We start from the raw sequence: 25,213 nt of genomic DNA, 5'->3' as shown, positions 1-25,213 counted from the left end.
AACTGGCACTTTAACACGCTGAGGTATTAAGTATCTGATATTAAGAATATATAATTGTTAAACATGTAATTCCTCTAAAATCACTCTACATCTAGCTCAATAAAAACACAGGAAGACACAACTAAGTTCCCATAATTTGCCACACAAGAGAATGGAAACCCGCGGCCGTTATTAAAGAGCATTAGTTTTATTTTACACAGGTTACATCAGAAACAGGTAATTATGTACAAAACGTGGAATGTTGGCTAAATGTATCGTCAATCATCTCACCAAGGTTGTTTCCAAAGACACCTTCAGAAACACTAGCTATACATGAAAATGGGTGCATCTGCAATTTATTGCTGGTTTTACAATCGCAAGTCACTAATGCCGTTAATTCGTTTCTCACTTGTTTTTAGAGTATTTACAATTTGATTAGTAAGGCCTAAAAAAAAACAAAGACGGCTAAATAAATACGTGTACTTCAAAAACAGACAACACAGATGAAGAAAATGTGCCGTGTTTTATCTCCCAAGATTGTCTACAATGTCAACACCTGTGTGTTCAATATCAAGTAACTGTAAACTCACCAAAAACTTGAACTTTTTGTCATCGAGTCAACAGAAAGCACAGCCAAAACTGATAAAATATAAACAATTCATCTGTGAGAATACTACAGGTTTTGTGGGGACTCTGGGAAGTGCATGTTATACAGTCACTTGTCTGTAAATAAAATTTAAAGTGGTGACACATTTTTCATTATCTAAAGAGGGGCAGCTCACTCTACCACTGTTTTAAACGTGGGTGGACAGAAAACATCGGTGTATCCACACGGGAAGACGACGGTAGAAGAGAATCAGCTGTGAACAAGTTAAAGGAATTTCGTGTGACCTTGAACTGAAATGATTCAACAACTGTGTCTTCGCACGGGCCGTTAGCATTGAGCTTCACGGGGTCGTGGCGTGTACATCTTATTTCCAGTGCTTCTGGAAACACGTCTCAAAGGTTATTTACATGTGAATATCAAGAAAGGTAGGGGGGGCCTGAAGGTTTTTTCTTTTGACAAACACCAGGAATGTTGAGATGGATTCACAAATAAAGACCAGGGGATCATGTTTCTGTTAACAGTTAAAAAAAAAAAAAAAGAGTTTCAGGAACAGAAATTTCATTCAATGCAGGAACTCTTTCCCCCCATGACTACTGTGTATCTTACCAATACTATTTGATTAGAAAAAAGATCATTTTTAATATAAAAACCATGTAAAATCAGAGATTAATAAAATGTTTTTAAAAATGCTATCTGATGTGTTTCAGGAGGAAAATAAAGGCTTTAAGTATTGCTTTCAAACCATTATGCTGCAAAAGTAGTCAGAGGGTTGTGAACATGTGACTATTGCTTGGGTTTTGGGGTCATACGTCCTCCCCCTGTTCCAACAGTTCATGGTCTATGGCACTTCACAACGTGCTTCTCCCACTCAAATCTCTGTACAGCAAAGGAACAAATGAAATCTGCCGACACAACAGACACCAACAAAAAGGCAAACTGTGGTTTTCTCCCATTTAGAAAATAAAAGAGATGTTGAAACCTGGACAACAGCACCACCCCCGTCCACCTAAATAAAGCAACTATGAAATGTTATTGTTATTCTATGTCTGCTGTCTCCTGCTCCCATTTTTCCAGACTCGCTTTGGTTGACTAGCACTGCTGTTCAAGCTGCCATTTCCAGCTTCAGCTCGTACCTGTGGCTGCTCAGGCTGCACCTTAAAGCACACAAACGTGGTTCCCAAAACATCAAACTTTTGTCTCCCGCTGGAGGGAGCAAGGCTGAGCAAACACAAACTCCACCTCTCACTTCCGACTCATCGTATGCTCACTTGCTAACTGCATTTCTTCAGCCCGATTCACATTTAATGTGTTGTTGATATGCGAAGCAGCTGCTACTTGGAGGTCAGAGAGTGGATGAACGGAGGGCATGATTGTGTCTACATACTCAAACAGAAGCACGGGAGGATTTGTTCCTCTTCCTCCTTGGATTGATTTTTTTATAACCCCTCTCTCCTAACACAAACAGCTCCTTGCGCTACTTTCATCGCCGCATTAAAGAACACGTAACTTTGTCCACCATTTAAAATCACACTGCAGGCTAAAATGGTTTCAACATCACAAGTATAACGTTTGAAAGGCAGGAAAGATCTCAGAGGAGAGCCCTGCCCTCTAGTGGTCAACTTGTTTAAAACAAACAAAGCCCAATTTAAAAAGGACAGATGGGAAAACAAAAAGAAACTGATGATCTGTACAGAGACCGCAGCATCGGAGCAGGTGGTATCACCAGCTTCTTCCGTATAAAAATATATATACCACAGTGATGGCCTTTAGAGAACTCGTATTTGACCAGGTTTGCCGCAGTCTCGTTTTAATCCACAACATTCAGTGGTTTCGCCAGTTCTATCAAGATAAACAGTCCCAACAAGTCGGTTTCTGTGTAAAAAAATACAAGTTTCAACATGAAGGTCTCTTCCTTGTGTGCTCCTGTTCAGATGTCAGCTGGTTCTACTACGCCTGCACGTCTCTGACAATAGTCAAATCCACAGTGTTAGGAAAGGTCTTCAGGAGGGACACTGCGTTGCCGTGATCGATATTCACAAAGCTGTATCCGTTTGCCTGGAAGGGAAAAGCACGTTTTATTGTTGAACAGGGAGGGAAAACACATTAAAACCATCCAAAAGTGAATCTGTACCTGGATTATTTTATCTCCAGGTTGAAGAACCTTAGATGCCGGGCCCTCAGGTTGAACCCTGGTCACATATATACCCTAAAAATAAGGTAATGATGAGTAAAACCCACAAAATAAAAGTGTTCTGAAATCTTACAAATGTTGATAAAAGCAAAGAATCATTTCCACATATTTACATTGTCATCGGGATGAAAGGGGTTTCCACGGCCTCCCACTCCCCCAGATATACTGAACCCCAGCTCGGGATTCTTCTCCACTTTCACATGGATCTGAAACACACCCACACACTCTCGTCTCAGTCACATGCACGGACACCACAGCTGACACCAGGGGACTTTTAGAGCCACCTTCACTTTACTCACCTCATGCTGCACAGTGTCTTGAGGGATGCGTGGGGGGGCCTGGCCCTGATGGGAGACTTTGAGCATTAGGTAATCGATAAGCTGTTCTCTGGAAGGGTGGCGGGCCATGGGGGTCTGGCTCATCTGAGGACGGCCAGAGGGGCCCATCTGACCGTTCATCAAAGGCACCTGACACAGAAACGGCAATGAAGGCACAGAAAAAAAAGAAAAGAATCGTTCACATTTTTTAACCGAACCTACTTTTCTGTGGGAGTCAAGGGTGTAGCTCTGCTGCACTTGTGGGAACACGTCATCCTGAAAGAGAAGGTCAGGAGACCATAATAGTCACATAAGAAATAGATGTGTTGTTTTAGAAAAGGGGAGGAGACACAGAAACTAAACTGATTCATCGAATTATTTAAGCCGTGATGATGAAGGTCTCAAACCTTAATGAAGGAATTACACAACTGTCTCATACATCTGCACAAAACCCAAATACACACTTTGTAAACCACTCAGACACACACACTTACCTTAGGAAACATACTTTTCATCCCCACACACAAAGTGAGGGGTTATGAAGTTATTCTGGAGTTGAAGTGAAGATGAAGAGTGAGTAAAATGAGGATTTAAAATGCAGTTAATGGAAAGGCAATAGTTGCTAGGATACTAAGGGACAGGCGTGTGAGTGTGGACAGATGTTGGCTGGTTTAAAAAGGGCATTTTTTTATGACATTAACTAGTCACATGACAACCTTTGAAAGGTTTTCCTTAAAGAAGATGTTGACTTTTAATCCTCAACATTGTATTCAACATTGAACGATGGTACATAAAGCAAGAGGGCCCCTTTTAAACGATACCAACTCATTAAAAACACAAGAAAATACACAGCAAACTGTCAATCACAGACGTCATGCACGAAGGAGACTTTGTCTGCTGACGCCAGGACACGTGAAAGACATCTGAGGTCACTGATTATGTCAACATGGAGGAAAGAAGGAAGCGCACACACGGCCTTCTGAGGGATATGAAACTAGCAGGAAGCTCAGGCCTCACACGCACTGCAGCTAACTTCAGGTTCGGTACTCACACAAAGGCCCAGAGCTGTGCGGGGCTGTCCGTCCCTGGCGCTAAAGACCAGGGAACCTTGGCTGGCATGCATGTCCCTACAGCTGGTGTAGTGTGACCGGCTCAGCGGAGAGTTATAGGAATTAAAGGAGCGTGACAACGCACTCTGAACAGAAGACGACACGGAACATCCAGCACCAACAGACATCAGAGGCGGCCATGCAATCCACCCAATAAGTTTGAACAGAAGAGACAACGCAAATGCTGACACACATGCAGTGAATGAGGCATTCACTAACAGTGGGTTAGTGAGGTGTGACAGTTTCCAACCTCAGATAAAACTACCACTTCCTTTAAATGTATATTTTTTTAAATACAGCAGACTTAACAGATCTTCTGAAATACGTTGACATGTGATGGGGCAGAAACACCTCTTTACCTTTTCCATTTTTTTGGCCTCGATGTGCCTCATCACCTGGTCCCTCCAGTCCATCGGCACCCTTCCGGCCCCTCCCGACATCTGCCCAGGCCCGTCCAACAGTGAATGCTCAGAGCTCACCCTGGCCGTGGGTCGCTTGCTGGGGCTGCTGTGCTGGTAATTGAAATCGCTGACGGACATGGTCCTTTCTGGAAGCTCGTGGGGCTGCGGCCTGGCACTGAGAGGTCTGGACCCTCCAGGCACGTCAATGCTGTAAGTGCGAGCAGACAGCGGCCGGTGCATGGCGTGGCTCATCGCTAGTGGCCCCCTGGCGAGGGTGTGAATGTCTCTGTATGTCATGTATTCACCATCGGGGATCTGTATGCGTCTTGAGTCACCGATGGAAGCTGTGGAGGCAGCGCTGCTTTGCCTCTGCAGAGTGCTACTTCTAGACTGGCCTCCGGTAGAGTGAAGTCTATCAGCCCACATATCCCCAGAAGGCTTGGGGCACATGGGAGCCCCCCTCTGCAGGGGCTGCAGTGGGTAAGGAGGTGCCTGGTTGCGGTTGGAGTAATTAGTGTTGGCAAGTGAGTGTGGAGGAGGGGGCGGAAGGTAGCCTTGGTGCTCTGGGGGCACAGGTGTCCTTGGAGCCCAGAGACCATCTTTAGGCATGGAACTGCTCGTGTACTGTATGTTATACTGAGGGGGAGGGACGCCCATGCTCATGCTGGAGGAGACGGGGTATCTGCTGGTGCTGGTGCTGGTGCTGGCGCAGGGCTTGGAGGAGGACAGCAGGTCTGAGGAGGATGCAGAAGAGCTCTGGTAGACCTGCAGTGCTGGGTCATTGAGCAACTGGCCTGCCGACTTGCTCCGGACGATGCTCTGGCCCTGAGCCCCTGGCCCGGGGCCCGCCCCCGCCCCCCTCATCATCCCTGCTGTGTCGTAGGCGTCACTGTCTCCGTCAAAGGAGTAAACCTTCATGCCCCCGACTTCTATGTTGCTGACGCTGTGTGACTTCATCACCTGAGGGGGTTGGCATCTTTTCTCTGGAGAGAGCTCCTCGGTGCTGCGAGACAGCGACATGTCACTGCTAGCTGTCACGCCTGTCGAGGCCACATGCGCAGCAGATGTCTCTACTCTCATGGCTTGGCTTTTGTTGCCCAGACCGACCTGCTGGTTTCCATTCAGAAAATGCTCCATGTTCTCATTGCTGTAACCCTGCTTGCCGTTCAAGTCCTCCCGGGTTACCGTTCGATTCTTGGTCTTGTCCACCTCGTCCAGCTGAACCATGTTGTCAGTTTGCATCTTGGACACATTCATGTTGATTTGGTCCCATTTGTATGTTTCTCCCACGCCATTATTAATTCCTTTCTCAATGAAGGCCAGCCTGGCCTCCATGGAGAGGTCATAGTCACCCATTTTCTCCGGGGGGCTCTGCTGTGATTTTAAAAGAGCCTGAAGGGTCTCGGCTCCATTGCCGTTATGAAGGAAAGAGGTGGGGTCTTTGTGCTGGTTCATGTTCTCGTCTTCTTGTCTATGACAAAGAGACAGATCAAACTGAGTAAGAGAATTCAAATAGTCTCTTGTTCTACTTCACTTCAAAATGACACAGACCGGCTTTTTGGCAGGAAGGGCATCTTTGCTTCGCGTTCGGGGGTGCAGAGAGAGTTGTCCTGACTGCTGTCTGTGGTCAGAGACACCGAGTCAGACATGCGAGATGGAGATGAGCAGTTGCTGTTGTTCTGGTTGCTGTTGGCCACAGTGTCGTCCAGTAAAGAATCAGCATCATCTGTCAATCAGAAAAATCGTTGTTCACATCATTCATGTGCTTTCCACTCACATTTTACCTTAAATAAATAGATTTTTACCCCTTTTGTCCTTATTTAAAGTCACCACTTTGGGTTGGTTGATTGAAATCTCAATCAGAGGAGGTCTCATCTCTGCAATTTTCATCTCCTCTTCCTCATCAGAGAGCTCCTCAGAATCCTGACAATTACAATTATTCTCATAAAACTATCACAGGAGACCTTTTGTGTCTTTATTTATCAGAATTACCTCCAGTGTGTCCTCGTGGTTCATCATGGAGCTCCCTGAAGATTTAAGTGGGACTTTCTGAGAACTGTAAGACTCTGAATTGTCTTTTGATTCTGATACCGACGGGTTTGAGGAAAATGTGATGGCAGATAGTGGCTCTACATCTGATGATGTCCCGTTAGAACAAGGGGCCTCTATCACCTGCATGGAAGAATGGATGAAGGACCCTTTACAAATACTCTATGAAAACAAGACTAGATAAAGAACAACTTCCTCCTTAATTCTTTCCACATAAAAGCCTATTTTGTAAAGCTGACCTTTACTCCCACATCCTGCACACCGATGTGGTTCCTCTCATTGGGTTTGCCAGACTCGTCGCTGGACTCGTCTTCCTTCAGCCTATGAGCCACAGACTGGGCAGTCTTGACCATGTTCTTCAGCTCGTCTGGGTATGGTGTAGGGTAGCGTTTCAGGTTTCCTTCCTGGATAAAGCAAAAGTAATGAGAGAGGAGTGAAATGTTGAAATGTTCAATATCGATTCCTCTTTTGATATTGTATGTACACATGAGGGGAAATTCAGCACAAACCCGTGGTGGCGTTTCTCGCTCATCTTTGTCTTCGTCACACTCGAAGGCCACCTGAGCTCTGTGCTTGCGTTGTTCTTCCCAGACGGATGGATTAAAGCTTTCTGAATCGGAGTTGGGGATATCTGAAAATAACACACAATTTGTTTCTTTATCAAAGACTGTAAATCTTCGTGTATGCAGATCTGAGTTTGAACACAAGGTGGCACTAATACGGCATAATGAAAAACAACAACTACTGTCTCACTGGAAAAGTGAAGTATTTCTATGTCTGTTTCATTCTTCAACCTGTTCAATCTTTAAAGTTTTGACTAATAGGACATCTAAAAACAAGCTACGATTAGCACTGTTCTGATTCCATCTGTGTTACTCCTGTCTGGCCAGCTGTAGGACAATAACTCAAAGCCAAGATGATTAAAGTTGCATCACGGTTGTGGTTTTCCTGAAACTTCTGCATTTGCAGCTTAAGTTATTCATCTCTGTGATGCTTCTGCAAGTGTCTGTTGCACGAAATACGACACCTGACCACAAATCACTTGAGCAAATGAATCGCGTATCACTGACTGACGTCACATTCTCGAGACGTCATTGAGGCTTTATGCAGGAATTCAAGCTGCTATTCCTGGCAAATCTCCAGGCACCAGACATGAACTGTGCTCGTCTGCAGCTTCGTGCCCCATAAAAATGTGAATGCACAGTGGATGGTATGAGTCACCTGGTGTGCAGGCCCTATATCAACAAACGATAAAATGCAGTGACTGCATTCAGGCTGTAACTTAATGTGGGCCGGTCAGAGAGATAATATGGAAACAGATAAAATCACCAAAATTTCCAGCAAGGCCACTGCGCAAAAGAGCCGATAGTGCCAAGATGAAAGAATGAATGGTTACCGCTCTTTAAAATCAGCTGTGGGGTCAGTGTTGTCAGGTGAAACCAGAAACCCAACAAACCCACAGATGCTCCACAAGAAACGGACTAGTGTTTCTTTAGCACCTCAAGTCTCAGATAACCTTCTCGCTCATAAAATATACATATGTGCACGAATTGCAGGTCACCTGCAAGTCGTCTGTGATGGAGGTGGTTCAGGTAGTCACAGCAGCTTTAGAAAATTTGCTACAAAATACATTTACACGGCAGATCTTGTGCAGGTACAATATTTTCTTAATTAACATATTATCTGGTAAGAATGTCTGCATGAAATGTGGCATAGGCAGATGAATTGTTACCAGTCTGACAGACGATCTGGGCAATTAACCACGCATGAAAGGAGGAAGATAAGGCAGTCTTGTTGAGTGAGAGGTACTTACAGTCCTCTGTCCTGGTCTGCTGGGGGAACATGTAGTTGGTCAGCACAGTTTTGTGGATCTCAGGGTCCTCCTCTTTCTGGAGAGGGATCAGGGGCTTTGACTGTGTGAGAAGGAAGGTAGGTTTGAGTTCATTAATGCTGCTTTATCAGATTGTACAGAAGTCTTTCCAAGAATCCTTCTTTCCTCTAGTGCTTTAAAAACCACCCACTGGATTCATGACAGACAACTTCATCTGTGTCTCTAAGTACTGCTACATCGGCTACATCTTCCATGCAAGTTAACTAGGACACTTACAGTCACTCTAACAGTGCGTCATAGAGAAGCAGCATGATTAAAAGCTCTTTTGCGCACATTAAAGTCAGCAGAATGCAAACAATAATGTTTTAAACAGTCATTTGTATTCAACAGGCAGCTTACTTGAAGCTGGGGGGGCTTCAGCTGCTGCAGCAGTTTTTCAGGCAGAATTCACTGCAGCTTTTCATACACAGACAACAATCCAACTAGGATGGCATGAATAATTGATTTTAAATGAGTTGACTGTCACCAGACTATGCTGCAGAAATATTCATGAGATGGAAAAACACTGAAGCATTCTTCTCATGCAATGTCGCCTATGAGCCTCCTTCATCACATACTCTGCACTGCAAAGGGTGACACCTGTAATCTTAAAAACAATTTCTGCCGGCAACTTTTTCAGTCCAGGGGCCACCATGTCAAAGTTGTGTTACCATGGTGAAGAGAAGCACAAGATCAAGCATTTGCAAGAGGACAGAGACCAAACCCAACCACAGCACAAGACAGTGTGAAACTGCATTTACACGTCTGCTCAGCTACTTTCGGCCATCAATTACAATCTTCCTTTTTTTCACTGATCTATTTACTGAATAAATTACGCTTGAGAAGCCCTCGTAATTATACTGTAGATGGAACATATTTACCAGTACCGGTATATATGATAATATAAAAATAATGATGTTTCATCTGTATAATGAGCCTATATAGACCTTTTAGGTCTCAGGTTAGTGATTCTCGTCACATACCTTGCTACATTTCTATGGAATAGCTTAATTAAAACTTAGGTTTATACATAATACACATGATCTTACCTGATTTTCAGACAGCCACATTGCAGTCATCTGACTGAGTTTAGTGAAGCTGTATGGAAGATTCTTTAACCTTCAAAAGAAAAACAAACACTCAGGGGTCTTTTAACACAACAATGACTTGCATCATTAAGTCACACAACTTTTGCGTGTTCTTTAAAAGCAAAATGTGTGTCTGTTTTTGTACTATACCTCGACAATTTAGAATGAGTAACAAATTCTCCCTCACTGTGTTTGAATAAGTCGTCTGGTCCAACTCACTTGTTGTTGCTGAGATTTATGACCTTGAGCTTCTGCATGTCCCCCATCTCCTCTGGCAAAGACTCCAGCTTGTTGGAATGAAGGAACAGCACAGTTGCATTCTTCCAATTACCCATCTGCAAGGGGAAAGAACAGAGCTCAGTGAGCAAACAGACACATTTACACAAACACACGCGCACGCATTGCATAGTTCTCGCTAACCTCGGGGGGAAGCTGGACAAGGAAGTTGTGATCTGCTGCAAAGGTGCGGATGCCGACGCACTGGCCAATGGAGGAGGGCAGAGCTTCGATCTCATTGAAACTGCAGTCCAGTTCATCCAGAGATGTCAGCCTGACACGTGAGAGGGTTTAAATATTTTAAACATATTCCATTTTCATGCATTTTTCAGTCCATGCATTTAAAAATGTCCCTAATGTCATTTCACCTAATGTGAAAGGAATGTTCATAAGATCCCGAACTGAGAGTCTCAGACGTAGGACCATGTTGAAATAATAATTCAGAGGCACACGACTTTGTGCATCAACAAGATACTGAATAAAATCCATAATGAGATCTAAGATTACGTAAAAAAAACAAGCTTTGTTAAATAATCCATGTCACACTGCCGAAGGACCCACAACACCAAGATAGTTGGTGGAAATACACATGTAGCCTTTGTTTTACGGATTTTAAAGTGGACTGAATACAAATATGAGAAGATAAAATCTGCTAGTCAATTATCACTCAGATGAATCTGCTTACAGACAATTAAAGATATAATCAGCTCTGCTCAGGACAACCATGGACACGTCCAGAATTAAGCTGTTTCTATGAATAATCATGACGACTGAATAGCCACAGCATTACGCAACAACATATGGCTTGACAGAGAACATTATGTTAAATGGGAATATCCGATTTAGCCACACAGATGGTTTATGGAATCAGCAAATGTTAGATAAAAGCAGCACGATAATCCACTGATCTCTGGCTTTATTTTGGCAGATATTAAAGCTGTTTTTGTTACGCTCACCCTCCAATGGAGTCTGGCAGATACATCAGCTGGTTCTCATCCACTTTCAGTGCTGTCAGCTTCTTCAGCGAGCCTGTGATGGGAGCAGAGAGTCAGAGGATTGCAGCTCAGGGCAGTTATTGATTATCATTCAGTGTTGCACCACAATGAGGAACATCTATTACAGGAGTCAATTGGATTAATTCCGACCGTCATCAACTCACTAATCAGGTTAGTCGAAATCCATTCTGACTCTAGGGAATTGTGCATATGGCCTCATCTATTTTAATCAGCCGCATCTCACAAATACTTGTTTTCCTTTCTACAGCGACGAGCGGCAAACACAAAAATGGATTTTGTCATTGTCAAAGTGTATAAAAGCTCCATTCTCAGTCCCATACACACAACTCTACAATCATTCCTAATAACGCACAAAAAAGAAAGCGGTAAGGTAGGACACAAACAAAGAATCATGACTGTGACCAAACTTTTCCTATACAAGTCGTCAGTGCATGAATCATTACCGATGGAGCCTGGCAGCTGTGTGAGAGCGTTGTTTGAGAGCAGGAGGTCCTGAAGACTCTCACAGCCGCAGATTTGCTCGTCCACCATCTCCAGGTTGTTCTTAGACACGTCTAAGTAAACCAGCTGCTTCAGCTTCCCCAGCATCTGGATGCATGAACAGAAACAAACAAGGGGAACAGATATTACTATCCTACTGACAAATTTATATCCAAAGCACGCATTTTCAATTTTAAAGTAAAGACTGATAGAATCAGCTACTGGATTAGACTCTGTCTATATTTGTAAGATGTAAATAGACTAATTATAGCTGATGCTGTTGAAGTCCTGGCTGCAGAACTAATGCTATAAATATGACCTAGTTAAAAGAAATCAGGGCACATGTAAGGGGGGCGGGGAGCATCTTACTGAATAAACTCACTCAATAAGCTCAATAATGTAAAGACAAAACAAAAAAATGTGTGTTTATGGAGAATCGCTTGTTGAGAAAATACTTTAGTGGACAGTTCCAGGGGGAAATGTGTGCAGACAAGACTGTAGTCTATACCCCAGGTAAAAAGGTCAGTCTGTTCCCATCCATCCACAGCTCTCTGATTCCAGCCAGCTGATCCAGCACCTCAGGCTGTTGATATAAAGAGAGGAGAGGTTAAGTGACAGAGTGGACAGTCAAACTCACAAGAAGGGCAAAATTCAGCAGCCTGAAAATGCAACGTAGCCTCTCGAAAAACCAACCTTCCATATTAAAATACAGGAAAAGGGAAAAGGGCAAAAAAAGGAAAGGCGAGATGAGGTCACCATCTAAAAGGTGAGAACGCTTTGGGTCAAAATGACAGCTACTCACCACTTCAGTGAACTCATTACTCCCCAGGTCTAACCTCTCAAGCTGTGTGAGCTTCTGCATGCTTCTGTAAACAAACAGCACACGCGGACAGATGTTAACAGCAAATCACTCATATTTTAGTTTATCATAAGCGGACAAGTTCAAAAACCGGAGCCAGGATTACAGCATGGGCCAAGCGTGCCAAACAGGAAATCATGTCAATCTATCCGGATGATCTGACTTTTACAGTTTCACTGAATAATTTGACTGGGACATAAATACATTATAGACCTCGGGCATGAAATAAATATATTTGAATAATGGAAAATGTGACGTATGCTAGCCCCAAGGCTTCGCTCCAGAAATCTCTCCCCACATTCAGGTCACAAGCTCACATTCACAGTTCTGCTGGAAACAGGCAGACAAAAACCAGAACTATTCCACTGCCAAAGTATTCAACCATATTTAACCGATCTTCAATGACAGAAAATTGAGAAGTGAAAAAACAATGAGGATATTGGCACAACGGTAAATACTTTCACTCTGCAAAATTTACTGACAACCACACAGACGGAGACAAAACAAAGTTTCAAAAACACCTACAAGACGGAATTTCACCGATTGTTCTTCTTAACCATAACCTGCTCCAGGCTCTAAATTGCACAGTGTTGACAGGGCAGAGGAATGCAACAACAAAAGCAACATCATATTTTCTCAGAGTGAATCCCAGAAACCAAACAGAAGCAGAGCCGACCGCTGGAAATGAAATGGAGATGCAGGGAGTTTTGTTAGGGAGCAGATCTAATGACTCTCTCATGGCGAGGAGGAACCATGTGTGAACAAAGACTGAGACTCAGTTTGGTAAAGAACACCAGGGTTACTCACCTTCAGGGACACTGGATAAAATTAAAACGGGAAAGTGATCAAGAACACCATCTAACTTTTGGAGTGTTACACCAGAAAACACTAAACAGCCTCCATGTAACTGTAAAAGAGGTATGAATGAGCCATGTTGGCTCATCTAAACCTCCTTATCGGTAAAAAATATCTGCAGCTTATGACCCTAAGTTGACAGAAACACCAGATCTTTTTAAATACGGGAACATTTGGTGTCTGGATGTGCCTGGTGCATTTCCTAGACCAAGAGAGAGTGCACTTAATATGCGGAAGCCTTGAAAATACTTCCATTGTGGCCCTTTGTGCATGCACGCATTTGTTTACATCTCTGAAATGCTTGTGTGTTGCTCTGGCAACAGTCCCAACCATTAGTCCTCCTCTGTCAGGCCTCCAGACTTTAACAGCTCTGGCCTCTGTCACATAAACAATGGTGGGAAGAGAGAAAGTGAGCTGCTGCAGGGCTGGACTTCAGAGCCTGAGTGGTCCGTCAGTCCGTCAGTCAGTAACGGACAGAAAGTGGATTACAAAAGCAAAAAGGGAGATGAATAAAATCCCCCCTTCCCGAGTCACCTGGAAGCAGTTCAAATACTTGTCTAGCATTTACACCTCCTCGAAGCCCCATAACCTTCTTTAATTGTCAAATAACCCTCAACTCTGTCTCAGTAGGGAATACGTATAAAAGCCAAGTACAGGAAGGCTCTGTGCACGAGTCTGTGTGTTCTTATGCAACAGCGTTAAGTTTAGTACCACGCTTAGAATGGCTGAGGAACATTGTAATGTACGTGAAAGGGGACAGCCTCAAGGACTGTTGGTAAAGAAATACTTTATGATATGTTAATAATGAATAAATACTGGATTTGAAGGGACACTTACTTTGGCAGCACCTTTAACTGGTTCTCTCTCAACTCCAAGATCTGTAGTTTAGTCAACCTGCAACCAAGCAAAAGTCATTTTTAATCATGTATAATCGGAATTCTGCAGCTACATCACATATATTTGTCATTTTTGAAAATAAAGAATAAAAAGCTGTAAGAGTTTACTTTTAAGATAAGAACAACATGTTTTGTGTAATTATCAGACATGAAGTACTGTTTTAACTATAAACAAAGAGGGTGAGGGAGCCTAACAGGCTCTTAAGCCTTAAGGATAATCTTGAATTTTAACACAACAAAGGTTAGGGTTACTATTTTCCAGGGATTTATTTTTTATTGGCCAGTCTGTCAAAGTGAAAGCTGAGACAAAGGGCAACTAATTTAAGTTCCACTCCAGGCCAATATGTGTCATTATAACAGAACTGTTTATGTACTGTATTAATGCCACTGTTGAATTTGCAAGGTTAATTTTATTGAGCAGGACAAAATTCTCACAACTATAAATATCCTGCAAACAATCTGATCCTGATCCAGTCAGGAGAGTCAGCTGACCTGCCAAAGCTGGCTGGTAGAAACTCCAGGAAGGCATCATTCAGGTAGAGCTGCGTCAGACTCAGCAGCTGCGTGAAGCCTTCAGGGAGCCTAAAAACAGCAAAATTATTACTCAGACTTAGCTGGACCTTCATGCCTGGGAACATTAAGCCCAAAGGAAGTTAATTGGGAGTGATAAGATATAATCCCAAGATCAGAGAACTCACTTGGATATGGGATTCACGCTGGCTTCTACGATAGCTAGAACTTTGCAGTTTTTGATGTTCTCTGGGAACTCCTGGATACCTGGAGTAAAGTAAGAGATGGACAGAAGTCGAGAGACAGATGTTAGGGAACTATAAATCACACGCATCTCATTTTTGGTTATATGCCAGAGAGAAGCACCCAGAACAATACAAAAATCCAGCTGCAACATTGGGAACATGAGTGAATCTCAAGACTTCTGTTCCCACCATTGTTTCCCCCCACCACACGTGAGAAAGAGGATAAATAACTTCAAATGTCAACAAGACATGTGGACTTCTGCTCCATGAAAAGACCATTGATTTGAACTTCTCTCTCCATGAAAGGCCCGTTCTTAAGGCTACCCCACCTTGATCCATCACCTCCAAAGATATCAGGCCTGATTCTTTTCTCATATGTATCATCAGAAGGTTTCAGCCGTGCAACACTGTCACATAAATGAGGCCATTTTCTTCAGAATTTCTTGAATTTTGGTATTTGCCAGCGTGCACATTTTCCAGCACTTTGAGTAATGGCAACAACAGAAACTGTAATGGAACAGCCCTGTAACACAACCTGGCAGATAAGATACAAGGGGCACATTATATATGTATCTATACATTATATTTCCTTACTGTTTTTGCTGACATCAAGCTCCCTGAGATTGATGAGGTTTGCGATCGCCGCTGGCAACACTGCCAAGTCATTATCTGGCATGCTCAGTCGGTGGAGTACCTGGCAGTTAAACAGTTGCTGGCAGAAGGAGAGAGATATATATGTAATATTGTATTTGAGGGCTATTTTCAGGCAGAAATTGTAGAAAGATGGATGCATTTATATGAGATGTTGATGAGATGATGAGGTCTTACTTTAGGTAGCTCCTCAATCTGGTTGGCATCGAGGTAGAGTTCCTGCAGGGTCTTTTCAAAGCTGAAGATCTCCTTGGGAACAGTCTCCAGGCTACAGTGGGAGTAGTCTAGCGATGTTACCGCCTCCTCCTCGCCCCGCAAGCAGCGGCATGGCACCAGACGAACAAATAAGTTCCGCTTGGACATCCTCAGGCACTGGAAACATAAAAGAGGCACAAAATTAGGAGAGTAGATCAGGAGGTGCAATAGGCGAGTGACTAGAATAACATATTTAATTGTTACGTTTAATATACCGGTAAACGTGGGCATTTTTCCAGCTTCCTATCTGGTTGCGTGTTTAGCAGCTGGAGGGGAGCTATAATGTATTATATTTACGATTTGAGTTTCAGGTCAACACAAATCAAGTGTAGTACGTCAAATGGAATGTGTTGATTTGAAAAGAGGCTTTGTTCCTCAGGGCATGTTGAGAATGTGAATTTTCCTCCCTCTAGTCTTAATCTAAAATCTGCCACATAATCTAGGAGGCCTTCACTCACTGTGTATCCAGACTGTCGAGCTAAGCTGCACAAATGTGCTCGCCTTGACCCACACTGTCGACGTCAATTGTGAGATGAGGGAAGATATTCCCACAAAAAAATGAAATTAAAACAAAAAAGTTATAAATCTGCCCAGAGTTGAATGGAAAAAAAGGGACCCATCAGCCAAACTCTTCAAATCTGAGGGATACAAAGACTCAATCTGATCAAATACATGTAAATCCGCACATACGTTCATACACCCATGAGGCATGCAGAGCCAAGACGGCCTCACACTCCCACAGTCTTTGCAAGCAGCAGGAGGATCGTGTATAAACACTCTTACTGGCTAATCTGGTCCATCAACTGAGGGGATGACAAAAGGCTTGGCTCTATTTTCCCACAATAATGAGCGCCGAGCGTATGGATGACGCATCTTATCAAGTGTGGGAGTGGGACAAGTGGATTCCTCGGGGTTATGCAAGAAGAGGCAAAGCGAAACGTTCATGAACATGGTGAGAAAGGTGCGACAGTAAAAGTTAGCCGCCGGCTGTATCCTTTATTAACTCTGTTTTGTTTGCATCTCATCATTAAAAACAACAAAGAAGGAAGACAACATTAGCATTTGAGAATGTGTTTGACTTTCCTCTGCAGCAAAGTTTGCAGTAAGATGTGTTGGATTACTCTGGCACCCAGGCTCCCGCCCAGAGTGATCTGGAAGGCAGCACACTAACGAGGCCCTCAGTCAGCTACATTGATAGGATTACCCCCTGACCTACATGGTACTGGATGACCAGCCATCCATCAAAGGCTTCCATCTCTCAAGCTAAGAAAGTTGAGAGTTCCCCGCAGAGATTTGCGGACAGAAGCTTTTGGCCGTCTTTCCTAATTCTTCCAGCACATTTACTCTTAAATGGGCAAATAAAACAAGTAACAAACCGTCCATGGGGGTATTTATTTATACTTTTAACTACTAGTGTTGGGATGAGTGGTCAGGACTGGATCCTTCAAGCTCAAGGCAAAATTTCTGACTATTTTCCCACCCGAAGCCAAGAAACCACTTCCCTGTCACTGCCCCTCTGTAACTTAAAGCCCTCCTGGGTCAGTTTTGTTGCTATAGAGACCAGAGCCGAAGCTAAAATCCTCTTCCCGACCCCTATACTGATGCATAAAACCAGGCAACAGATCCTTTGGGTGCAGCTTTATGAAAATTGTTGTTAAAAATGACGCGTTTATTGCAAAGTGATTTCAAATATTACAAAGGGGCTGTGCATGTGCGTTCTGTCGGCGTGGCTTGCTGCATGTGCATGCAGATATTCTGTAATAGGTGAAACGGAAATGAGAGCCCTGCATTTGACTGGAGCGAGCAGCCTGGGTTATTTATAGCAGTCAGGTCTGGTCTGCTTGATACAGCAGAATGTGATTAGTCCGGGCTGGCTATTGCTTTATGAAAGGAGCTTTAAAGCAGATTGTAGCGGGCTGCTACATCCCAGGCTGAAATACTGTACCGGCAACAAAAACAATACCAACAGTGACTAAAAATGCAACATCCGGCACCGGCTGTGGGACACGCTACAACTGTCTACGTCTGAAGGAAGAGGAAACAAAAAGTCACTTCCTCCGCGCAGGCTGCTGGAGAGCTGAAGGCTCCTTCTTTCACTCTTTTTGTGATGCTTCTTCGACAGGTTTATTTCCCTCCCAGAAGAAACCCCCCGTTGTACTGGCAGATCCAAAACCAGTTCAGGCACCAGAATTCTGTGCACACACGCGGTTGTTTTTGACTCGAGCAAATATTCCTACTTAAAAAAAGTGTGCAGCAGCACTCGGTTTTTAGGAAACGGTGAGATGGTGATGACGGGCATGAACCTGAACGCCACTATCAGCTTTTACCAGAAGTGTCGTTTTAGCCGATTGGGTGATAATGAGCCTCAGCGCAGGGACTTTGTGACTGAAGCAGTCAGCACAGACCCTCTTTGGGAGCCCCATCAACAGCATCACGGGCAGTTATATCCCACACCACCCGATAACGCAGCAGGATTCTCAGTTAAAGTCAGCTCAACGCTGCACTAATTCAGAAAAACAAGTGTAAAAGTGTGTGTGAGGGTGGTGATTAGCTTTAAGACACACAATAAAATAGGATTTCACAATACAGAACAAGTATTTTTGGCTGGAGGCTGGAAGTATTGATAAATTAGGCAGGTAACAACACAAATGCTTGATATTTTCCCCCCTAAAGCAGTGCAACCAAAACACTGGGACCGTCCAGAAAAGCAGGGGGTTGTGACACAGTTTGAACCTGAAGATCCAGTTCTGTTTCGGTCCCACCGGCTCAGAGGTTTGCATGACACCAGGAAACAAAACCCCGCTTGTTTTCTTTGAATTTGTGGGAAATTGGGGGTCGGTAATCTGATCCATCGTCAAGTTTCTTTTTCTGTTCCCACTTCGGAGCAGTGAGAATCTCTTTGTGAGGCTTGTGTGCATTTTTACAATGTTGTTGTACTGTTGCAGCAAAAGGTCGGATGCTAATGCTAACTGAGTCTACTACATAAACATAAAGCTTGAGAAAGCTGGTCATTGTGTTAAAAACGTCACAACAAAGATTCTTGTTAAGGAGACAAGTGCCGAGTGGCGATAGAAACAAGTTTCTGGAATGACAAAGGTTTACATATAAAACGGACTGAAAGATGCTTATGAACGACTCGTGACATCGGTACCTACCTCCTGATCCAGTGGATATTTTTAGAAAAGTGGTAGAAATAGATTTACCACCAACGCTAATTTCATTTCTCCAAGAAAGGAGCAGAACTTCTGCTAATTTTATTAGAGAAAAATGAGTTGCAAGTACTACTGGATGTCAGGTCTGCCGAGTTAATTCACAAATGTGTGTCAAGCATGACTAAACCGTCTAAAGAAAGTACAACAACGTGCCATGCGAGTTGGGATGAGTGTGAAACTAGATAACTACGGTAGATAACTCAATGTACCGGTAATCAAATTAGAAGCCTTTTTAGGACAGAGTGAACAAGGAAGTTCAATAGAAGGCAGCAGATATGAGTAGAAGGCAGAGAAATGTCATGAAAAGAGCACAATGGTGACACCAGAGAGCATTTCCTTATTGACTGGAGGAGCGGCTGGATAACAGCATTAAACATGACAGGTGGCCATAATTATAGACTATGCAGGAAATGTGCAATAATCAATATGCTGCAGACATAAGTTGTTACGCAGTCACGAGTTTCAATATTGCTGCAACAACATATGGAAGGAATGCAAATACATGCAGCACACATGAGTCAGAGAATACATGTAACAAAGAACTGCAGTTGCTCATGGATGACCATGTCGCACCTCTAAAAGCCACATCCTGGGGACAAGAAGACAATAACTGAGCTAAGACCTGCTAGCTGCCTCCTGCTCAATCACACCAACACACACTCTGTCAACAAAACAAACATGATAAAAAAAAAAAAAAGACTAAATCATGTTGCGACAGAAGAGGAGCGACACTTTTCTAAATTCTCTGTGGCCAGCAGGTCAGGGGTCAGGCTTCCAATGCCCAGCAATAAATGTTGATTTCCAGTAAATCTGTCCTCCAAAGCTCGGTGATTAACTCTCCTCCGGGGGTTTCATGTGCACCGGGGGTAAATACGGGCTTACTGAGGCGACGAGGCTGAGCTGAGACTTCAGGGCTTGAAGGAACGCAGAGCGAAGTGCTTAGGACGCTGAATGAGCTGGGCATTCTGCATTTTCACTTTCGACATGTCTAAACCAGCAGCTTCGCTTCAAACAACTCAGAATTTTTCACTTCGCTTTTCCTTATTAAACTGAAGCCTGCTTATGAATAACAGCTTGATCTAAATTCCCAGAAATCCCCTCAGCCTGCTAGTTCTTAATTAAAGGTGTGCACAACATGCACAATCCTTAACAATAGGATTACGGTAGTTCCTCTGGGCATTGGAGCTACAGGTATGGATTGCATACACTGTGTTTAAAGCACAACCCAAAATATCACCACAAGGCATCACAATGGGAGCTGTAATACAATATAATGAGGATGGAGCTTAAATGGAGCTTAAATGACACGTAAATACAGTTTACCGTGATGGTGGCGGGGGCACATTCAGTGCGTTGCCACGTAACCACTCGCGGCTTCCTCTCAGCGCCACATTACCTATACAACAGTAGCTAATTAACGCTAACAATGTGTTTCACCATGAGTGAAGGAACTAATGGAGTGTTGACGGTGATTTAAGTACACCGATGTGACTTTACGAGCCCCACCTGCTATAGATCAATGCTCCAAGTCTTGTTCGCCGTTCGCAAAGCCAAAGAAGAATAAAAAAGAAAACATGGCACAGACTTACTTGAAGTTTAAAATGACTTGTGGGTGTCGGTGTGACCGAGTGTGCGGGAGTGAGCAGGCAGACGGGGACGGCGAGTCTCACGCGGCTCAATAAAAGGCCATTTGAGCTTTTAGTGGCTCTGATCAGAGAGCTATGCAAACAATAAACAGCTGTCTCTGTAACCCTGGACACTGTGGTCCCACTAATAAATGATCCTCGGCAACATTTTAAATAAAGATTGTGAAATATAATCCTGCAGGGGAGCGGCGCTCATCTCTGGAGCCGTCCATGTGACTGGAGGAGGCACACAGGAAACAGAGGGAGCAAAACGCCGTTTGCCAAGTCTGGATAACCAGGTCAGACGCTCCCGTTCAGGCCAGAAACTTGTATGCGTGCAGACAGCTCCCGTCTTCTGCTCATTATGCAAGCGGAGCCTATAGAAATGCTTTACATTCCCTTAATGCCTCTTTAAGACAGAATGGCTGCTCATCACATGCAGCAATAATAATATGGTCTCACAAAGAAAAGGAGAATGAATAACGAATTAGAGAAACGTGGGACGAGCGCACCTGGCAGGGGGTCATTTGGCGTTCAGGTGTAAACTAACGGCGAATCTGCAATGCTGTCTAAAGTTGCACGACGCGGATGCCAGGTCCCAAAAAAGCAGTCAAACAAGTGCATGTGGAAACATTTCAGAAATCCCACAGACAAACCTGTTCCTGTCCGTGCAGATAAGAACCCTCCCTGTCACCTGACCTGGTCATGTGACTCAGCCTGAGTGGTTTAGGGAGACATTCTGGACACCTGTAAATGTTTCACCTGTAGTTTATGTAATGCACGGGTCTAAAAATGGTTAGCGACACATAGCTGCACGCTGTCGCCGGGCAAAGTTAACACACAGTTTGGGACATTGTAATAATCGCGGTGAAGCTGAAGCAACAAGTCGGAAAACTAGCGTCCATTTACACCACGTAAACTGGTAATACACAGACATGCAGGGCACAATAAACGAGCTACAGTACGGCTTTACAATCTTTACAGAAAGTGAATGTTGACTGTGTGCAGAGCTCGTCTGGCAGGTGTATCGCGTATCGTTGCCTCTGGGATAAAGGGCGGGGTGATACTTGTGTGAAGATCTCACTAATATTTGACCAAGAAATTATGTTTTTTTTTGGATCCAAGTGTAAAGAAAACCAGGGATTACTGCCTCTTTATCAATATCTGCTAGTTAAACAGAGAGACGGTGATCATGAACCCAGGAACAGACTGGGTGACATTACCATGAGCTTACATACCTTGTCATTTAGGACTTAAGCGCTTGGATCCCAGTAGGCAGCAGATAACTGATCCAACAGCAACAATCTGCTTATCTAATGAGAAGAGAAAGTGTCAGCTCCAAAGCCTAAAACACAGATTAGGCCAGCGCTCCATTTTGGCTGTCATTTAGATTATTTCATCGTTAGGATTCCTCTGCCAAGAGAGGCCAAGATTACGACAAAAATGTGCAAAACACCGTTCGTCCACGATGTCTCTAATCCCCGGTGAGTGCTGCTGGAGAACTACACCAAAAATAATGGGATCAGTTAGCCGCCAAGACGTTGGGATGTTTTATGATGGGTGTTAATGAGCAGTCAGATTTAGGTCAACCCCTTTCTCTTTCTGCTTACTGATGCTTGTGGAGGCAGCTAGCTTTGCAAATGAGGGATAATATTTAGCATAAAGTAACAATTATCACTAAAGGAAGGCCGATGGTCATATATTAGCCTCGCTGAATATGTGGAAAAGAGCCCCACAGAGAACGGATCCCGATAGTTCAAAGGCAGCTGGGTTTAACAGGACTGGAGGAAGGGGAGCAAAAGACGAAGGAGGGGAGAGAAATTTGACTTATTCAGAGCCTCGGCTGCAGCCACACATCAGTTTCTGCTCCACTTCCTCTGGGTGCCTTTATCCTCCTCTCATCTAGTTGGGATACGGAATTTTTTCCCAAACAAAAGTCGCCTCAGTCACTCGCTGGAATAAAGCAAAAGTGCTGATTTATAAAAGGGGAGGAGGAGCATTAATGGGCCTTTACCGCGCCCATGCTCGGGTCAGGTCCTTTAATAAGCACGTCTCATGGCGCCATCAAACCAGCCCTGTTACACAATCACGAAAACGAATCCATCGGCTACAAAAAAGGTCAATTTCGCCGTCCACGCGATGTTAGAGATGCCGATCAGCCGAGAGGGGGGAAGCGTCACCACGGAACACCTACCGAAGCCAGTCAGAGGTTGTAAACTGCAAATTATTAATGATTAAACGCCGCTGTCACGCCAGAACACACGCCGGAGTGGCTGCAGCTAACCGAGGAGCCAAAAATGCCAACTTACTGTAGCGTAGCCGAGGGCAGCAGCAGCGTCCGGCGCGCCCCCGCCATCCAAACGCACCGAAGGGACGGGCCGCAGCGTGCCATTTGGAGCCCAGAGCCACTGAAGCGGAGGCCTTCACCTACACACCTGCTGCCCCGGCCTGCTCCTCAGACCCAGGCGGAACAAGCCAACCCTGCTAAATGTCAGCCGCCACGTCCGGGTCATCTGCCACTTCTCATAAACTTGTCATTTCACAACTCTTACCCTCAGCGGCCCCGGCGCCCGCTCCGCCGGGTTTACTCAGCGGCGTGGCCTCCGACGCGTCACATGAGGCGCAGTCACCAAACACGTGGTGTTTGTCCGCGTCAACACCCCCGGGGATTGCCGGCTTCGACGGTGACGCCGTATCAAACCAGCTCTCATTTCCCCAATTCAAGGTCCGGTACAGACGAGCACAATGGGAGCTTTGTGCTTTTGGGATTAAACCACCGTGTGGCGCAGGAACGGTGAAACTGGGCGACACTGAACCCTATCGTCAAATATTTGCCCTCTGTGAGACGCAACAAGAAGAGAAGAGAAGGAGGAGGACTGTTGGGCTCTCCTGAACGTGCACGTATCTGCAGGGGAGGAAATCAGTCCTAATAAAACTTGCTACTCTCCGGCTCTTATATAACACGTCCTGACACCGACAAATGGTTATGCGAGCAGTCTTGGTCACTGTTTACATTTTACTCCAGCGGGAGATACCATAGATAGCTAACCAGCCCCCGGGTGCCTGGATGGATGCCCCAGAGGTGCAACACAGGTGCAACACGGGGGGCATTTCAAACCTTCCAGGTTCAATGGTTTGCACTCCTACATGGGGGTTGTTTCCAAATCTCTGGCTTTTTAAATCACACGCACCTGCAATGGCAGAGTGGTGTCCTGCAACAGAACCACAGAACCTTCAGTGATCCGGGTTCCAGGTGCGGGTCACACCTCAGAATGGGTGAAGGTTTCTCCTCTCGGCTCTGCGGGATCCGGACAGATTGTTGAACAAAGTTACAAATAAAAATCGCCGTCGACCTGTCAGTTCTGCGGGGAAGCCTTAAATCCGTATGCATAAATTAGCTCGGACCTCTAAGGGGATTAAATTACACGGGAGAAGGGGGGCAAGCGGAGATAGTAATGAGATTAGCGAAGTGGTGAGAAAATGAAAGAGGTGATATTTGAGAGCGCGGCTCTGTAATCCCTCTTTTCGCCCGTCGGAGCTCAGAAGGTGCAACAAAAGATGAGTGTGCGGCAGCTGTTGCTGTTGCGCTGCGGCGTTTGCCCCGCTGGCCGGCCCGGGGAAGGGCTAAAAACGCGTCCACATTGGTAGAAATCACGGGTTTACGGGCAAAATAGCACCGTGCGGTGTTAGCTTAAAAGCTACTCCGACGGGAGACGCTGGCACGCGACAATGCAACCGGGAAGCGGCGTCGTTGCTACGTAACCCGTCGAAAGTACAGCCAGCCGCTTCGCATCACCTTTCAAAACAAAGAAACAGACGCTGAAAACTGAAATTGGCGGCCGGGCAAAATGCGATTTGTGGCTGTTGCGAGCGGCTGAAGAAGCCGGAGTCCCACAACAAAGTGGGAGCCGAGCGATACTCCGCTGCGCTGACGCTAGCTGCGCCCGTTAGCATGACGCCCGGGTGGGGGCGCAGAGACGCAGCAACTCGCGCACACACACACACAAATAAATACTTACCGAAATTACTGTCGAGTCGGGGTCTGATTTGATGGCTCCCAGGTCAGGTCACCAGCGAGGCGCCACTGTCCAGAAAGTATCCGGAGAAGCGGTCATTAGCTAGCTTTAGCGACGGGCTCGGTAGTTTCACTCGGGTCCGGCTAATGTTAGCGTCGAGCTAACCCCAGCGCTGCCCCGCACATCCACGGCGAGACCTCCCTGGCTTCGGTTTAGGTTCGCCGCCCTCGGTGGTTTTCACGCATAAAAAGGGATTTTCTCCCAGTTGATGTCCGAGTACGCTAACAAAGAAGCGAGGACGCGCGAGAAAACTCCCACATCGGTTCAGACTTTACAGCGGAGCATTTATAAAAAAAAAAAAAAAAAAAAATCCAAAATGTCCCCGACATTCAGCGAGAAAATACAAAAGGCAAACGTCTTCACCGAAACCGCGTCGCTGCGGTGCGTTTTCGGGCATAATCTCCCTTCTGCTGGCGTAGCGGAGCAGCTCTGACAGAGGCTACACGGAGGCTGTCGGGAACAACATGAGCGGAGGGGCTTTCTCGCCTCGACCTCTGCCTGCATGGAGGAGTGGGCTGGCCGCCGCACTTCGCTTTTCCTGCTCCACAGACGGTGCCTGACGCACACGGGGACTTTCTGCCCGTCCCAGGATCCCCATCAGCCCTCTCGACCGGCGGCGTTTCCACTTTATTATTAGTTCCAGGGA

The 25,213-nt window shown here is 45.0% G+C and overlaps 1 protein-coding gene across 5 annotated transcripts; it reads right to left on the bottom strand.

Annotated features, from left to right (window-relative positions):
* Positions 1–164: 164 nt before the first annotated feature.
* Positions 165–25,108, bottom strand: erbin (erbb2 interacting protein). 5 transcript variants are annotated; one of them, XM_029837778.1, is made up of 28 exons: positions 24,511–25,108; positions 23,683–23,789; positions 21,730–21,804; positions 15,577–15,771; positions 15,343–15,460; positions 14,692–14,770; positions 14,486–14,575; positions 13,935–13,991; positions 12,186–12,249; positions 11,892–11,966; positions 11,347–11,491; positions 10,844–10,916; positions 10,032–10,161; positions 9,831–9,946; positions 9,573–9,642; positions 8,467–8,566; positions 7,163–7,284; positions 6,893–7,057; positions 6,597–6,776; positions 6,410–6,527; positions 6,156–6,330; positions 4,563–6,075; positions 4,146–4,289; positions 3,317–3,370; positions 3,077–3,244; positions 2,891–2,983; positions 2,718–2,792; positions 165–2,641 (listed from the first exon to the last, which is right to left on the bottom strand). In XM_029837778.1, the coding sequence occupies exons 4-28, from the start codon at positions 15,760–15,762 to the stop codon at positions 2,534–2,536; spliced, it is 4,218 nt and encodes a 1,405-aa protein (XP_029693638.1). In that variant the 5' UTR covers positions 15,763–15,771; positions 21,730–21,804; positions 23,683–23,789; positions 24,511–25,108; the 3' UTR covers positions 165–2,533. The 5 variants fall into 5 exon arrangements, with proteins under 5 accessions (XP_029693638.1, XP_011617563.2, XP_029693637.1 ...); XM_011619261.2 differs by lacking the exon at positions 23,683–23,789; XM_029837777.1 differs by lacking the exons at positions 23,683–23,789; positions 24,511–25,108 and adding an exon at positions 22,801–23,278.
* Between the last annotated feature and the right edge of the window lie 105 nt (positions 25,109–25,213).

The sequence above is a fragment of the Takifugu rubripes genome, chromosome 6 (genome assembly GCF_901000725.2).
Source record: "Takifugu rubripes chromosome 6, fTakRub1.2, whole genome shotgun sequence".
NCBI lineage: Eukaryota > Metazoa > Chordata > Actinopteri > Tetraodontiformes > Tetraodontidae > Takifugu > Takifugu rubripes.
This window is presented reverse-complemented; position numbering and strand designations above follow the sequence as displayed.

Excerpts from the sequence above, each read along its gene's own strand:
- erbin (XM_029837778.1), bottom strand. The coding sequence starts at position 15,762 with ATGTCCAAGCGGAACTTATTTGTTCGTCTGGTGCCATGCCGCTGCTTG. Across the intron at positions 15,461-15,576 it reads AGATTGAGGAGCTACCTAAA|CAACTGTTTAACTGCCAGGT; the intron begins GTAAGACCTCAT and ends TCCTTCTGCCAG. Across the intron at positions 11,492-11,891 it reads GACTGACCTTTTTACCTGGG|ATGCTGGGGAAGCTGAAGCA; the intron begins GTATAGACTACA and ends TCATGCATCCAG.